This window comes from Scylla paramamosain, chromosome 47, assembly GCF_035594125.1.
Source record: "Scylla paramamosain isolate STU-SP2022 chromosome 47, ASM3559412v1, whole genome shotgun sequence".
Taxonomy (NCBI): domain Eukaryota; kingdom Metazoa; phylum Arthropoda; class Malacostraca; order Decapoda; family Portunidae; genus Scylla; species Scylla paramamosain.
The window spans coordinates 6,781,542-6,799,459 of NC_087197.1; the positions used below are offsets into that span (position 1 = coordinate 6,781,542).

General features: G+C 43.3%; 1 protein-coding gene across 3 annotated transcripts in view; it reads right to left on the bottom strand.

The window, feature by feature from the left end:
- Positions 1 to 12,517: 12,517 nt before the first annotated feature.
- Positions 12,518 to 17,918, bottom strand: part of LOC135094849 (uncharacterized) — a 66,071-nt gene continuing 60,670 nt past the window's right edge. For all 3 annotated transcript variants that reach the window (XM_063995296.1, XM_063995295.1, XM_063995297.1), the window contains one exon: positions 12,518 to 17,912. In XM_063995296.1, coding sequence (XP_063851366.1) covers positions 17,318 to 17,912 — 595 coding nt within the window. In that variant the 3' untranslated portion in view covers positions 12,518 to 17,317. The remainder of the gene's footprint in view (positions 17,913 to 17,918) is intronic.

A 17,918-nucleotide genomic window follows, 5' to 3' on the forward strand; every position in this document is an offset into this window, starting at 1 on the left:
GAAGGTCTGGAAGTTGAATAATGTGATCGTTCCGCAGTTCCTGTATCCCCTGCTTTACTCCAAAGCTAAATTGGGCACCCTTAAGCGAGTGGACAGGGATACTAGGAGGTTCGCTAGGAGCGCCCTCCATTTACCTTATGACACCCCTGTTGGGGTGTTTCATGCTGCCGTGGTGGACAGCGGTCTAGGTATCCCTCCATGCTAACCCACCACAGACGACGGTCTAGGTATCCCTCCATGCTAACCCACATTACTTGAGGGCGGATGTGATGGAGCGCCTCTCGCTCTCTTCTGACCCTGCGGTCAGGTAGGTTGCAGGGGCTTCAGCAGCTGCTCCATCCCCTGGCGACAACTCCTCACGGCGGAAGCAGGAACGAGAACATTGGAGCAACACCCTCTAAAATTCAGCTGAATTTCCATTCTAGTCTGTTTATTGTCTTCTAGGTCCCTCACACCAGAAGAGTGACAGTGGAGAAGACAGCGAGGAAGATGACTATTCGTCCATTGGTATGTTGACATGTTATAGCAAGAAAAAAAAAATGCTTCACAGAGCATTATTACGAAGGGTAACTTAACCCCTACTCCTTTTGTTCTCTTCTAGTACACTCATGCTAGTATTGCTTAATTTCTAAATGATTATTTTCTCTTCTAGGACCCTCAGGGCACGGGAGGACTGGGGTCATACCCAAAGGAAAAAAGACAACAATTTGTAGATCTGCTAAACCCCAACCAGGTACTTGCATAAAATGCATCTTAATTTATGGAAATGTGACGAATATCTACTTATATTAAGCAATCATATTTAAGTTCTGCTGAATCTCTAGTCTATTTATGGTCTAGGTCCCTCACACTAGAAGAGGGACAGTAGAGAAGACAGTGAGGAAGATGACTTTTCGTCTATTGGTATGCTGACATGTTATGGCAAGCAAAAAAAAAAAAAAAAAAAAAGAGAAAATGCTTCACTGAGCATTATTACGAAAGATAACTACTACTACTTTTGTTCTTCTAGTCTTCTAGTACACTCATGCCAGTATTGTTTAATTTCTACAATAATTATTTTCTCTTCTAGAACCCTCATGGCACAGGACTGGGGTCATACCCAAAGGAAAAAAGACAATTAGTAGATCTACTAAAGCCCAACCAGGTACTTGCATCAAATGCCTCTTCATTTATGGAAATGTGATGAATATTTATTCACATTAAGCAATCATTGCTAAGTTCAGCTGAATTTCTATTTTGTTTATTGTCTTTTAGGTCCCTAACACCAGAAGAGTGAGAGTGGAGAAGACAGCAAGGAAGATGACTATTCGTCCATTGGTATGTTGACATGTTATAGCAAGAAAAAAAAAAGAGAGAAATGCTTCACAGCGCATTATTACGAAGGGGAACTTAACCCCTACTCCTTTTGTTCTCTTCTAGTACACTCATGCCAGTAATGCTTATTTTCTACTATGATTATTTTCTCTTCTAGGACTATCAGAGCACGGGAGGAAAAAAAGACAACAATTAGTAGATTTGCTGAACTTGCATCAAATGCCTCTTCATTTATGGAAATGTGATGAATATTTATTCATATTAAGCAATCATTGTTAAGTTCTGCTGAATTTTTAGTCTGTTTATTGTCTTCTAGGTTCCTCACACCAGAAGAGTGACAGTGGAGGAGACAGCAAGGAAGATGACTATTCATTCATTGGTATGCTGACTTGCTATAGCAAGGAAAAAAAAAAGAAAGAAAATGCTTCACAGAGTATTATTACCAAGGGTAACTTAATCCCTACAATCTATTAATCACTGGTGGGTTGATATGCTATGGTAGAAGAATTAGCCCAACCCTGTATAATACTTCAGTTGTTATATGGCTAATAATGTGTTTGACATTTCAGGTAAGGAGATGGACATGTTGGTCACAACCTACAGTAACTGAGGAGGAAATCGACCACATCTGAAGAGTAATGAAACCTCAGTCTTTGAATGAACAGCTGGAGACGCATCTGTTCTCTGAGGAACAGAAGAAATTCAAGGAAGCTTTTCAGTTTTTAACATTGTTCCAACAATCAAAGACGTCAGAGCACATTTTGGCAATAAGAGAGAGTCTTGAATCTGCAACCAAAGAAATAAATGACCGAGAAGAAAGGTGTGTTGAACTGGCCACGGCTTACTGGTCAGCTATCAAATGAGAACAGGTAAAACTGCTGGGAACTACAGTCCAGGCCAGCAAAGGTAACTCCAGGAAAAGATGGGCGTCTAGGCTTCCTCTGTAAGTTTGATCGAGTGATATCAGTCCTTAAGAAAGGAACTGATAATACGTCGGTCTTTAAATTTCTATCTTTATTTACTAATTATGTCTGTTTTCCTTTCTTTATAGGATCCACAGTCCAATTCAAGGATGCACTGGGAAGGCTCTGAACATGAAATGGCACTTGGCTCAGTGCCACAAATACCTGACATATAATGAACGAGAGAAAGCAATTGCGCTGATGGATAAAATGATAAGTATGAAAAAGGTGTCATCTGGCCTCAAAACTGGCAAAAGAGAGAAATGCAGAAAAAAATTACTCACATGTGCCCAGTACGTAGCAAGATGTTTCGATGGCTCGACGTACACTTACAAAAGAGTCACAGTCTCAAATAAGATTCAGACAGGTACAAAAGTTTCATGACTGAGTGTACACCTATTTACGAAGAAAGAGGCAAGACATTAATGACAGAGTCGGGAAACACTACCATCACCTATGAAGATAACATGAAACGATTTGGTACACAATTCGAGGAGTACCTTGAATTATACACCCCATTGCAAGCATCTACAAAAGAAAAAGAAGTTAGGATAGTAAGAGATGTCCTTTTGTTTAGCCTTGGAGACACGCCAGTGTTTGCCCTTGATGGCACGATGATTTGCAAGCTTTTGCAAGATTCATCAAGGCTGGAACCCCCTGGATATTTCATACAAAAGCAAAACATTCTCTCATTCTCATATCTTAGAAAGATTTTTAAAGCTTGTCAGAAGGCCATTGTCTTTATGCATGAATACCAGGGGATATTTGCTATCAGCGATGCCAAAAGTGACAAGGTTCTTAAGATTCTCAAGATTCTCAAGTCATTATCTGGTAAGTGCTTTTTCCAGCTATTTTTTTCTTATTATCCACAATGCTGCTTAGCCAATATGTAATGCTCAATAACTATTTTCTTTTTCAGTTTAATGCCAGAAACAAGAAAATTGTGAGAGATTTGAAACTCAGAGGAAAAAGGAAATGAGCATCATATTGCTCACAGAGATTCAAGACATCTTTGAATCAAATCACGTGAAGACAACTATTAGGAATGCAGTAGATGTCACAGAAGCAGAAGAACCACCCCAAGTTGCTGTAAAAGATTTCACTTCCTTGAGGGATGTGTTAATTACCATAATGGCCATCGCCTCAATTAGAAGACTGATGGAATTTGCAGAGTTCAGGCTGTCTGAATTTGTAGAAAGAGAAACAAAAATTAGTAAGGGAGATAAAGAAATGCTGCATAGTTCCATACGGATATCTCACCACAGGACGGCAGCTCAAGGTCCATCCTTGATTTTTCTAAGTGAGACCGAGGAGAAGGCCCTACATGCCTACTTAAAATATTACAGACCAATGACTGCAACGTGCTGTGACCCAGATTGCCTGATGTTTCCCAATAGATGGTCTAGGATACAACAAAGCTGCTGCACACAAATGAGTTTCTCGTCACTGTCAAAAGCCATCTCAAGAACTGCAAAAAACAGCAATATGCCTTATACAGTAACATCAAGAATACTAATGCGGAGCCAAATAACAGCGCTTTAGGAAAAAAAATCAAGATCCTGCTTGGTGGACTAAGGTGGCAGAACAATGCTGCCATTCACTAGAAACTGCCAGGCGGTACTATGAATTTACCTCTAAGGTGGGTCCAGGAAGAGAGGTAGTTAAGACACTCCGGACTATGAGAAAGAGGACCCGAGGGTTATCCTCTTCTTTGCCGGAAGTACCTCTATCGCAAGAATCAGGGGTGGACTCCCCTGATGATGATGATGGCGAAGATAGTGGAAACTCCGCCACAGCAGGAAGTTTGATATTACAGCTAAAACCACTATCACAACTTATGTTGCTGCTTAAGATCTGGACTTTGTATATTACTTCTGTTGCTGCTTAAGATTTGGACTTTGTGTATTCCTTCTTATCACATTATAATGGCAATCTATTACAGCTCTTCACCGTGTCCCTCGACGATGGAGAAAGACCCTAACCATTGAAGGCCAGACAAATGAGAACAATAATTAGAGATAAGAGGTAAAGCTGGAGTGTGGTAACAAGTGGAGTACCACACAGATCTGTATTAGCACCATTACATTTCAGATTTACATAAATTATATGCAAAAAAGGATCAAATAGTTGCATTAATGCAAAGTTGTTAATAGCTATAAAGAGCCAGGAGGATTGTAAGGAGCTACAGAGAGATTTTGATAAAATCTATGCTTGGAGATTAAAATGGACACTTGAATTTAATCCCAAGAAATGTCATGTGTTGGAAATTGGAAAAAGTACAAGAAGACCTACATGGAACTATAAAATGGGTGAAGATATGATAATGAAAAGTAATGAAGAATAGGATTTGGGGGTAATTATTCAGGGCACAGAGAAACATATCAATGAGATATCTGGTTCCACATACAGGATGTGAAGTAACAATAGAGTGACTTTCATCTACATGGACATGGATATGATGAAAAAAATTATTACAACTATGACGTCCCAGGTTGGAGTACACTGCAGTCATGTGGCCTCCACATAGGTAGAAAATTGGAAAGAATATAGGCATCGTATTAACAAAGAGTCTCAGAGTTGGTCTCAACCTTCTACTTAGACTTGTGCTTATTTCTTAAGTGGTCTCAAATTTATGCTAAGCCGAACTCTGAAGTCCCAGTATGAAATGGTGACAGAACAAAACAATAAAATTTTATATTTCTCAATTTCGAGTTTAGTGCAATATTTACATTTTTGGATTAAATAGCAAAAAATGATAATTTATCATCAATTTTATAAGGATATGAGTGCATAAATTAGTGTTTTTTAATAAATTAGACCCCATTCAAGGAGCATGTATTTTGTCTTTGTTTACATCCTTGAGCCAGCATTGTCCCATCACTCCCCCTCAGCAGCACCTCCTTTCCTGGCCTTTTTCTTTAGTATGGAGATGATGACACCTTGTAGCGGGACACAAGTCACCGCTCCTAGCACTCCGTTTTCTGTTATATTTTCACCCTTCCGTTTTCACTCTCTCTACTGCACAGGCTTTTGTCTTTCATATCTTTTTCATCACTTTATACATTTCTCTTGTCACATTCTGTGCACGCTCTTTGACACATGTGTTACACATCTTCTCAACACATCTTATTACTCCTTTCTTCACACAGACATACACACACACACATACACTCTCTTTTTCTATAATTTTGTGTGTGTCGTTTGTTGTGTTAAGTAATTGTTGTATATATTGTTAATGTTTCTGCTGAATAAACAAAGAATACCAAGGCTAAGTTTCCTTTGCCAAAGCTACACAGTTATGACACTGGAAATTGTTACCCTTCAAGGACTAAACACTGCTATGACCAAGAGTCATAGTTGGGAGCCTAAACTTCTCGCTTGAGCAACTTCCGGGCGGCCAAGTAGCACCTCACCTTCGCTACAATTGGTGACCCCGTTGTTCCGGAGTGAGCAGCCAAGTCCACCCTGCTGCTATCCTCCAACCACCTGGCCAAGGCGACGCGGTCGGCTACGGGCGGATCTTCCGGCAGCTGCTCCTTCGCCGGTGTCGCCGCCTCCAGCAGCAGACCCCGGCCGCCACCCCGCCGGCCGCCGCCCCCAGCCGCCCGTATGCCGTCCCCCGCCGCCCGGCCGCCCTCACGGCGCCCCACCCCACGGCACTCTCCAGCTGGCCCTCGCCACTGGCCAGCAGTCTCTCCCAGTCGCGGACGCTCCTCCACGTAACTTCTGCCGGCCCCTCCAGTTTCCTGCTGTTACCTGGAGCCCTCCCACTGGCCTCGTCATCCGTGGATTACTTGCAGTGCGGTGCCAAGGATAACGTACAGTTCGTTCAGTGGTGAGTGAAGTGACATTGCCCCAATTCGGCATCTCTCACCGCTGTGGCACCCGGTCACACCGGCGCCTCACGCCTTCACTCCTCACCGCTGTGGCTCCCGGACTTTCCGGCGCCTGTACTGTACTTTACACAGTCACGTGGTGGTCCACTCAGCACAATGCCTGATGACGTCGACTCCGTAGCCTTCAGTGCTCCTCCGTTCATCAGCCAGGACCCTTCCACGTGGTTCTCCATCCTGGAATGTAACTTCAAGGCTTCCAAGATAACAGTAAGTCTCACCAAGTTCGTGAAGGCCTCTACAGTACTACCAGCTGACGTTCTTTCACAAGTTGCTGATGTCGTCAGTGCTGCCAGCACTTCTGCTTCGCCCTATGAAGACCTCAAAGCTGCTGTTCTGCAACGCCTACAATCTACAGTGTCGAGGCGCCTCCAGGAGCTTCTGTCACAAGAAGAACTTGGTGGTGAAAAGCCCACAGACCTTCTTCGCCGCATGAAGAAGCTGCTTGGCGACAAGTACACCTCCTTCGACAAGGAACTCTTCTTACAGCTGTTCTACCAACGCCTGCCTCCTGACACTCAACGCTGCCTCTTCACTGTCAAGAACAAGCTCTCAGTAGACGAGCTTGCCACTCTCGCCGATGAATTCATGGCTACCCTTCCACAAGGTCAACCAGCTGCAGTAGCCTCCATCTCAGCAGAAGACAGTACCAAGCAACTTGTTGAGCTCGTCTCACAGCTTAGACTTGAAATGAGAGATCTTTGGAGAGAGGTCAGAGAACGCTCATGCTCACGTTCGCGTTCTTACTCCAGACACCACTTCCGGCGCCGCCAGTGTTCAAAGAGTAAGACGCCGGAGACTTCTAGTTTCTGCTACTACCATGAAGAGTTCGGGAAAGACGCAAGAAATTGTAAGGCTCCCTGTACCTTCGCCAAGTCTTTAAACCCCAACAGCGAGCACTAGCGGCGCATAGTGTTCGCGACACCTCGTATGCGCTACTGAAGTTGTATGACCCTCTCTCCCGGACCAAGTTCCTCATCGACTCTGGTACAGACGTCAGTATCCTCCCTGCCCCTGGTGTACACCGGACGTTGCCTCCCCTCCTTCACCTTCACGCCACCAATGGTACGGAGATTCCTGTGTACACGCGACACACCTTGCAACTTCATCTGAACCTCCGCCGTACCTTCGAGTGGACGTTCTACGTAGCAGCTGTCACGCAACCAATTCTAGGTGCTGACTTCCTCCGACACTTCGGTCTCCTAGTGGACATCAAGGGTCGGAAGCTGCTCGATCCTCTCACCTCAAGTCACAACAAAGGGACAGGTCATTCATGGTGATAGCACACAGATCTCCCTCGTCAAGGCAGACCACCAGTTCTCCTCCCTGCTGAAGTCCTTCCCTACGCTGATGCAGCCGTACTCAGCCAGCAAGCCGGTCACACACCACGTCTCGCACCACATCGAGACCAAGGGACCTCCTACCCACGCCAAGGCCCGCTGCCTAGCTCCAGAGCGCGCCAGACAAGCCAAGGCAGAGTTTGAGTCCCTCATTCAGCAAGGCATCATACGGCCCAGCTCCAGCAACTGGTCTTCCGCTCTCCACATCGTGCCTAAGAAAAATGGCGAACTACGACTATGTGGAGACTACCGCGCTCTCAACTCGCGCACCGTCGAGGACAGGTACCCAGTGCCTAACATCCAGGAGTTCTCTTCTCAGCTCTCCAGATGCACCTACTTCTCGAGGATCGACCTTGTGAAAGCTTTTCACCACATCCCCGTCCATCCAGCGGACATTCCGAAGACTGCTCTCATCACACCCTTCGGATTGTTCGAGTACGTCAGGATGCCCTTTGGTTTGAGGAATGCCGCTCAAACCTTCCAACGCTTCATTGACGAAGTCCTTCGAGGTCTCCCCTTCTGCTTCGCGTACATCGACGACCTCCTCATCGCCAGTCCTGATGTAGAGACGCACCAACAGCACCTCCAGCAAGTACTCACCCGTTTGCAAGACTACGGGGTGCAAGTCAACGTCGACAAGTCTGTGTTTGGGGTCCCCTCCATCACCTTCCTTGGCCACACTGTCTCCTTGGAAGGCATCACTCCACTGCAAGAAAAGTGCGAGTCCATCCAGAACTTCCCCAAGCCTACAACACAGCGCCAACTCAAGCAATTCCTGGGGATGCTGAACTACTACAACCGCTTCATCCCCAGCTGCTCACTACTTCTTCAGTCCCTCTACGCGATGATCAAGCCTTGCAAGAGAGGGCAGTCCATCTCCTTAGTCTGGACTCCAGCCACTGAGGAAGCTTTCACAGCAGCAAAACAAGCTCTCAGCTCCGTCTCACCTCTCAGCTTCCCTGCCCCAGATGGCATCATCTCTATCGCCACAGACGCTTCTGACATCGACATCGGAGCATTTCTACAGCAGTATGTCGACGGAGGTTGGAAACCGCTCTCTTTCTTCTCAAAGAAATTTAACAAGGCGGAATCCAAGTACAGTACTTACGACAGGGAACTTCTCGCTGTCTACAAGGCCATCAAGCGTTTCCGGTACTTCGTGGAAGGTCGCAACTTCCATGTATACACCGACCACAAGCCACTCACTTCGAAGTCCCTGCACATCAAGACCTCCTGTTCACCGCGACAACTGCGTCACATCGACTTCATCTCGCACTTCACCACGGATTTGCGATACGTCAAAGGTGAACACAACGCCCCAGCTGATGCTCTCTCGCGCAACATCTCTGCTGTGTCATCTTCTCCCATCGACTACACTGCCATCGCTGCTGACCAGGCCAACGATGAAGAGCTGCGGCAACTCCAAGACAACCCCGCACTACAGATGAAGAAGATACAACTCCCAGGAACCACAGTGCACGTTTACGCTGACACTTCCACCGATTCCTGTCGGCCCTACCTGCCGAAGACCCACCGGTATCGTGTTTTTCGTCAGCTGCACGACCTCTCCCACCCTGGCATCCGAGCATCTCAGCAGATGATGACCTCATGCTTCATCTGGTCTGGCATCAACAAAGACGTCAGGCTGTGGACCCGCACATGTGTCAAGTGCCAAGCCTCCAAGGTGTGGCGACACACACGCTCTCCTGCGGCCGCCTTCACTCCAGTCTCTTCACGGTTCGACCACGTGCATGTCGACCTCGTTGGACCACTACCCTACTCTGACGGTTACCGGTACCTTCTCACCTGCGTCGACCGCTTCACACGCTGGCCAGAAGCTGCACCTTTGGCTGACATCACAACGGACTCCGTCGCACGTGCCTTCATCACTACTTGGATCTCCAGGTTCGGTGTCCCTCTCAGCCTCACTTCTGACCGTGGCAGCCAGTTCGAGTCCAGTATGTGGCACAAGGTGATGTCACTACTAGGCATACAACGCTTCAGGACAGCCAGTTACCACCTGCAGGCAAACAGCACCGTTGAGAGATTCCACCGTCAGCTGAAGTCTTCCTTAGCTGCCTCTGCCACACGTGCAGACTGGTCCCAGGCACTTCCTCTCGTCCTCCTTGGCATACGGACATCACTAAAGGAAGACCTACACCACTCCTCCGCCGAGCTCGTTTATGGTACCAAGCTCAGGTTACCTGGCGAACTCCTAACTCCTGCACCTCGCTATACTCCTTGCAGCATTCAGGACTTTGCTGCCAACCTCTCTGACTTCATGCAGCGTCTGCAGCCTGTCCAGCCTCGCACGTCTCCCTCCAAGACTTTTGTCAGCCAGGATCTGGACACTTGCACGCACGTGTTCGTCAGGGTTGACGCTGTGAAGAAGCCCCTGCAGCAGCCCTACCAAGGCCCCTTCAAAGTCCTGAGCAGGAAGAGAAAGACGGTCACTGTGGACAAGGATGGTAAGGCTGACACCATCTCCATCGACCGAGTCAAGCCTGCCTACCTCCTTCACAGTGACCCGGCCGTCATCAACACCATCGGCCAGAACGTCGCCACCAACACCACTCGGCACCAGAAGACGGTTACGTTCCTCCTCCCTCGTCACTAGGGGGGGAATACTGTAGCGGGACACAAGTCACCGCTCCTAGCACTCCGTTTTCTGTTATATTTTCACCCTTCCGTTTTCACTCTCTCTACTGCACAGGCTTTTGTCTTTCATATCTTTTTCATCACTTTATACGTTTCTCTTACTTGTCACATTCTGTGCACGCTCTTTGACACATGTGTTACACATCTTCTCAATACATCTTATTACTCCTTTCTTCACACAGACATACACACACACATACACTCTCTTTTTCTATAATTTTGTGTGTGTCGTTTGTTGTGTTAAGTAATTGTTGTATATATTGTTCATGTTTCTGCAGAATAAACAGAGAATACCCAGGCTAAGTTTCCTTTGCCAAAGCTACACAGTTATGACACTGGAAATTGTTACCCTTCAAGGACTAAACACTGCTATGACCAAGAGTCATAGTTGGGAGCCTAAACTTCTCGCTTGAGCAACTTCCGGGCGGCCAAGTAGCACCTCACCTTCGCTACAACCTAAGCTGAAAAGGCCAACAGATGAAACCCAGCTGGACTGATGGCAAGACTTTCCAATTTCATCCAGTCAGTATATGAGGAAAGATATTGCCTGAAAAGCTTCACTCATTCAGTGGCACAAAAAAAGCTGCATGGGGGTCTATTACTAAGAAGGTAAATGAGACACTCTAACTATAGGACACATGGAGGTTCAAGGTCATTATTGCTGCAGAGCTGCACTGTAATTATTACTTTAATTACTAGTGTCAGTGCATTACTTCTTCATGTGGGACTCTTCAAGGCATCTCCTGCCAAATATGTCACAAATAACACTCCTGCAGTCTTATTCTATATATGTCCAACAGTTCAGAGTCACTTAGGTTAACAAGAACATCTTTATGGGGCTGATCATTCTTGAGATGGTGGGCTCAGGCTCAACAGTCAGCCATCTTTGTTTGGTTAACTTAGTCTTAGCGTAACTCTTAAAGTTAAGCAGACTCTGGACCTGTCTTAAATTCAAGACTTAGACTAAGCACAACTTGGGAAGTTAAGCACAACTCTGAGCATAAGAGTTGGGCTGAGTCAAACTTCTATGGTTAAGAATCTTTGTTAATATAGCCCCTGAGGACTGCAACAAAAATAGTGCCAGAACTGAAGGAAAAGACTTATGAAAGAAATGAGATTAGCAACATTGGAAGAGAGAAGAGAAAGGTGAGACTTGATAATAATCTACAAATCAATAAGCCAGAGAAAAGATAGACAGACAAGTTTTGGAGGTACATATGAGGAAACAAGTTGTATGAGAGGACATACAAAAAAGATTAAGAAGAGTAAATGTCTCAGTGACACTAAGAAATATTGTTTCCCATATCAAGCAATGATCTCTGGTATAGTTTATGTGAGAAGGTGGTTACAGCTGTTAGTGCAAGCAAATTTAAAGAGAAATTGGATAATTGTAGATATGGCGACAGGACAAATGAGCTTTAGCTTGGACCCTGTACAATACAACTAGGTATATACAGCTCACCTCCACCTCCAATCACAGCATGCTGGTCCGTGGAGGCATTGCCATCACTCTTGGGGCTGCAGCACAGAGTGATTCGGATGTTGATGGGCCTCCGTATTTGGTTGCAGATGGTGATGCTTAAGTTCTGATCTGACGTGCTACACTTACTGCTGAGTCTGCTGCTTTCCACCTTCTGTCTCTTGCTAGTTCTGCCACTGTGCTGAGCTAACTCCTGTTTGTCTGAGTCAGTGCATCTGTGTTCTGAGATCATCACAGTCAAGTCTCTTCCTACCTTATATGGACTGTCTTTCTCATGCTTGGTTGCTTTGAAATCTAAATCTTCCACACTCACACTAAGATAACTGTTTTTTTTTTCATACTCTTCATGCCTGATACTGTTTCTTTGGTTCATGCCACAACTCCCTTTCTCACTCTCCTCTTGTTTTGTATTTCTTTTCTTTTTCTCTTTCCTAAGGTCTCTCTCGCCTTTTTCACATTTACTATCTCTGACCTTTTTCTTTTGAGGTGTAGCAGGACTTGATTCTGTTACCTTACAGTGACCTGGACTTTCATCTGAACTTTTCTTTTTCTTCTTAGGTTTCCTTTTTATTTTCTCAATTCTGTTAGCCTCTTTTTTGCTATATGATTTCTGTTCCTCAACAGTAATGCCAGTGTTTGATTCTGTGGCTGATGTCCTGTCAGCTCTTGTACGTTTCCTTGATAGAGCTTCATTCCCCGGATCAATTTTGTTTTTTTGAATGAGGTGATATCCCTTGTTCACTATTGTACATTAAAATATTCATACATGGTGGACTTGTCACACTTCGGTCTTTCTTATTTTCTTTATCCACAGACCGAATGGTATTTAAGGCTATCTTGTCCATCTGCAATGTGTTGTCTTTATGAATAGATAGATAGATAGATAGATAGATAACTTTATTGTCAAGATGCAGCATAATAAGCTTACAAATTGAAATTTGCTTTGGCCAGAGCTCCGTACAATATAAGTTGAGTAAAAGTATATAAAAATTATGTTAAAAAGTATTTACAAAATAAAAGTTAAAATGATTGAAAGTTAAGATAATTGCACATCATACTAAGGTTACATACATGTATTAGATATATCACAGTCACACATCTATTGCACAATTGCTGTTTTAGTGTTGGTGATTATAGAGCATGATGCTTTTTGGCACAAATGAGTTCTTATATCTGTTCGTGCGTTGAGTCGGCAGAGCTAATCTTCTGCCTGACCTGAGGAATACATAGCAGGAGTGGAGGGGATGAAATGAATCGTTCATGATTTTTTCAACCTGCTTCATAGATTGTTCAAGGAACAGCTTATCTAATGGTTTTGTTTCTGCACCTAATTTCCGTGATTTTCGCACAATCTTTTTAAGCTTACTTTTATCATGACATGTTAGCTTGCCATACCAAGTGGTTAAGGAGAAACCTAATAGTGACTCTATTGTAGACTTATAAAAGAGGCTAATTATATGTCTATCTACATGCAGGTTGTTTAAAATACGTAAAAAATAAAGTCTCTGCTTACATTTCTTGAATACCATATTGGTATTTGCACTACCTTTTAGTTGATTATCAATCATAAGACCTAAATATTTGTACTCTTCTACTCGGTCTACAGTTTCTGAATCAATTATAATAGGATCAGGTATGCTGCGATTTTTGGTTCTATAATCTATGATCATCTCTTTGGTTTTCTTTATGTTGAGATCAAGATAGTTTGATTTGCACCAATCCACAAATTGGTTGACTTGGGACACATATTCATCACACTTATCATCCGAAATTTTACCAAGTATTACAGTGTCGTCAGCATATTTAACAATTGTACAATTACTACATACACTTCTACAGTCGTCAGTGTATAGGCTGAAAAGAACAGGGGACATGACGCAGCCTTGTGGAGCTCCTGTGTTAGTTGTTAATATATTGGACTTAACATTGTACAACGTGGTATACTGAGGTCTTTCACTTAAAAAACTAAAAATCCATCTCAAAACATAGCTATTTACGTTCATTGCTATTAATTTGTTTAAAAGAATGTGGGGTTGCATAGTGTTAAATGCAGAACTGAAGTCCACATACAAGATTCTAGCTTGTGTATTTTGTTTATCCAAATGTTTACTTATTTCATTCATTAAAGTTAAACTTGCATCTTGAACACATCTGTTTTTACAATATGCAAATTGAAAGGGGTCCTTAAAATTGTCAACACTGTCACATATAATATTCCTTAAAATATCTTCTAAGCATTTCATGATATTGGAAGTTAAAACAACGGGTCTAAAGTCATTAAAAACTTTGGGAAATTTCACTTTCGCAATGGGTTTAATTTCGGACTCCTTCCATTTGAGTGGCACGATACCGTGGTCTATAGAGTGCTGAAAGAGTGACCTCAGCACTGGAGCTAACTGTTCTGCACAACACTTGAGTGCCCTGGCTGGCACACCGTCAGGACCTGTCGCCTTGCTAGCTCGAACCCGCTTTAGGGATTGCAATACACATTTTTCTGTTATTAAAATCTTTTCACTTGAAATGTTCTGAGTGTCTGATATAATATTATTACACTCCTCACTAAAATTATACCTCTCAAACCTAGCAAAGAAGGAATTCATTTCGTTAACGTAAGTGGTTATGTCTTGTGGATATGGTATATTTGTCTTTTCTTTATGTCCGCATAAAGTTTTCAGTCCTATCCACGCATCTTTAGTACTGTTCGTTCTAAATAAACCCTCGATCTTTTCTTTATAGTCCTTTTTTGAGTCAGTTATTTTCTTATTGATTTTCTTTTGTACTGCTTTTTGTTGTGTGCTATCACCGTTAACCATGTACCTTCTTTTTTCATTCAACATAGTTTTCAATTCTTTAGTCACCCACGGTTTATTATTAGGGTATATCTTGATTACTTTTGTAGGTACTAGCATATCAAAACAGAACTGAAAATAGGAATTAAAGATGTCTACGCTTGTATTGATATCCATCTCATTGTCTATAAGAACAGACCAGTCGGTACACTCGAAACATGCTTGAAGTTTCATGCTGCTATCTTCATCCCATTTTCTAATTGTTACCTGTTCACACTTTTCTCTCTTCAGAACTTGTTTATACACTGGCACACAGAACAACATATTATGATCTCCATTACCTAGGGGGGGCCTTTTTAAAACACGATAACTCTCCTTAACATTACAGAACAGCTTATCTAGTGTTCTGTTTCCTCTTGTGGGGCACTTAACCGTTTGTACGTATGTTGGTACCTTTTCCTGAAAGTCACAGTGGTTGAAGTCACCCAATATTATCTTGACGCTCACCGGACACTCATTTTCATATTTGTTGATACAGTTTTCTAAAGTTTCAGCTGCAACAGACTCATCAGCGTCAGGAGGAATGTAAACGATAAATAAATCAACTTTACCGAATTCCCGTGGGAGGTAGAAAGGCCGACATGATACCACCAAATATTCGATGTCCTTCACACATTGGCTTTCCTTGACGGTAACCTGTGAACACCATCTATCGTTCACATAGACTGCAACTCCGCCTCCTTTCTCCTTTTCTACACTTCTCCGATCCGACCTTACGAGCTTAAAACCATCCACATTCACGGTGCTGTCTGCATCTTGATCTTGAAGCCACGTTTCCGTCAGAACGATTAAGGCACTGTCCCTATACTCATGCATATACTTGCAGTATGCAGACAGCTCATCTATTTTGTTTCGAATGGAGCGTACATTGCCAAAAGTTATGGTGGGTAGCGGTGTCCGCATCCCTCGCCTCCTCAGCCGTACCCTCACGCCAGATCGTCTCCCTCGTCGTCGCTTGCCGTGTTTACTTCTCCATGCTTCTTTATGACTATCGTATTTGCCACCGTTGTTTTGTAGCTCGTTTAAATACTTCAAACTGCTCAGGAACTTGATAGAGAGTGGTGAGTCCAGCGCTGGCCGCAGGGCGAGGAGGGCAGCACGGTCGTATAGGATGTTTACATTCACTGCAATCGTCTCCACCACAAATGTCACAAATACAGCCCACAACAGCAACATTTTCACAATCCACGATGCTGTTCCCATGCTTATCACATTCACAGTCAGTGCACTTGACTTCAAAATAGAGGAAGTTGTAGTAAAAGGTCAGAAATAAGGTAAAAATATACAGGAGCTCTGTCGCCGCGGCAGCTGACGAGCAGCGCCATCTGACTTATATATGAAGTGATTTTTGTAAGCCGGCCAGTAACTTTTCAGTATCAAAAGGGAGACCTTCTGTCCATCTCATTAAGGATTCTTGTCTTTTATTTTTACTCTTGAAATGGTGTTTGCTGGTTGTCAGTGTGGGATCCTTGGCTTTGGGTACTAGTGTGATGTCTCTTTGTGATGACGTTTCTGCCTTAGACTGTCTATTTTCAAAATGGCATGGTAAATCTTTAATACAATCCATTACTGGTACTTTAAAATTGCTCTTTATTCTTTTTGAATGAAATGGTGCAGATTTAATCTTATCTAATGATTTTTGAGGGAATTTATGTTCTAAACCTAAAGATTTCTCAAAATTTTGTACATCTATTTGTGAATTACATCTTTCTTCACATGGAGATTCTTGTTGTGGTTCATTTAGTTTCCTCTGAACCTGCACCCAATCTTCACCTTCGAGCAATGTTTCCTCTTCAGTGACACAAGTGGCGACACTGGAACCCTCCATAGGGCTTCGGTGCATTGACACAGATTCCAATAACCCATCTGTAGTTTTGTTTGAGTGCCAGTTATGCACTCCTGAGGAATTTTCTTCATTTCTAATGGACTCACTGTAATGTTCCTCTGCCAGTTCCCTGAACAGAAAATGCTCCAGATCTTCCATATTCAGTTTTTCCAACTCAGCCAGGCTAATATCTTTTAAATTCCAATGTTCTGGTTTCTGACTTTCAGACTCTTTGCCGTCTGGTGACAGCAAAAGCTCACCAGATTCCCTCTCTTGTGTTAAAAAGAATCCTTGGCCACACTGACTCAATGGTGCAGGCTGATCTGGGGAGGAAGCACTATCTTCATCACTTCTTGAACTGATGTCTTTTTCATTGTTTTTTTTCTTTATCTTCACCACTTGCACTACATTCTGGTTTGTCACTTTTTAGTTCACAAATATGAAAGGAAGTTCTGGTGTCAGGTACATTTTGTGCAGAGTCTGAGGAAGCAATAGAACATTTACTTTTGTCTTTAGTATTTCTCACACTTGTCTCCAAAGTAACATTCACATCATGCCTTGCCACTTTAGTATTTATACTTAGTGATTCATCAAAGAGCAGTTTTTTCTTTTCTGGATTTTCTACACAAGTGCTCTCTACTTCAACCAAACTACCATGTTCCTCTTCCTCCTCTTGCTGTAGAAAACCATCTTCTACTCCTTGGACTTCATGGGCTCTTTCCTCTTGACAATCAACAGGCTGTCTATTGTCACCAACACTTCTGTCACTGCCAAGTCTATGTGTCAAGCAAGAGATGGTGCTGGTGTCTTCTTCTGGCAAGCAATTTTGATCTGCATCCACCACTGTTTTGTTGCTCACTGTTGTGGTGCCTTTGGTATATGACTGATATAATTTCCTATTGCTTAATCTGATTCTCATGGGTAGAGCAGCAGGTTGGGGCACTGATTGTTTTCTCTGAGGAAGCTTCCTTTTCTTTCGTGTTCTTGATTTAGCTTTTACAGACATACTTTCAGAATCCTTCTTTTTTCAGTGGAATCCTGTTTTCCATCTCCTCTATCGTTAGATTCAGTATGATCACCAAAATATTTCCTTTTTGATGTCACACTGGGAAGGCTTTTGCATTTTTTTATTTTGCTCTGAGAACAATGACCATCTTTAGTTTTTGTAGCACCAGATGATGAGGCAAATTTGTTACTAGTTTCCTGACATATAATGCTAGTGCCATTCAATTCAGGATTCTCTACAAGTTTCTTTTGGTCTCTGCATCTCTCATCTCTGGTCTGAGTGCTGGTGAGAAAATTTTCAGAAGATGCATCAAAAATGTTTCTTAGAGATCTTGGTGACAATCCAGTCTCTTCATTCAAAATATAATGGTTTGCAGAATCCTTAGATGGTGAAAGTTGTGTAAGATTCTCCTCACACTCAGTAAAATCATGCAGTCCTTCTCTTTGAGTCTCCTGATCAAGGTCCTGAGATATAGTGACAGCTGCAACCTCTGATGTGTTCTGTGCTCTCTCTTGGGTATGTTGGACGGCCTTCTTTTTTTGGGATGTAGTTTTGCTCAGAGACCTTAGTGAGATGCCTTTCACTCTGAAA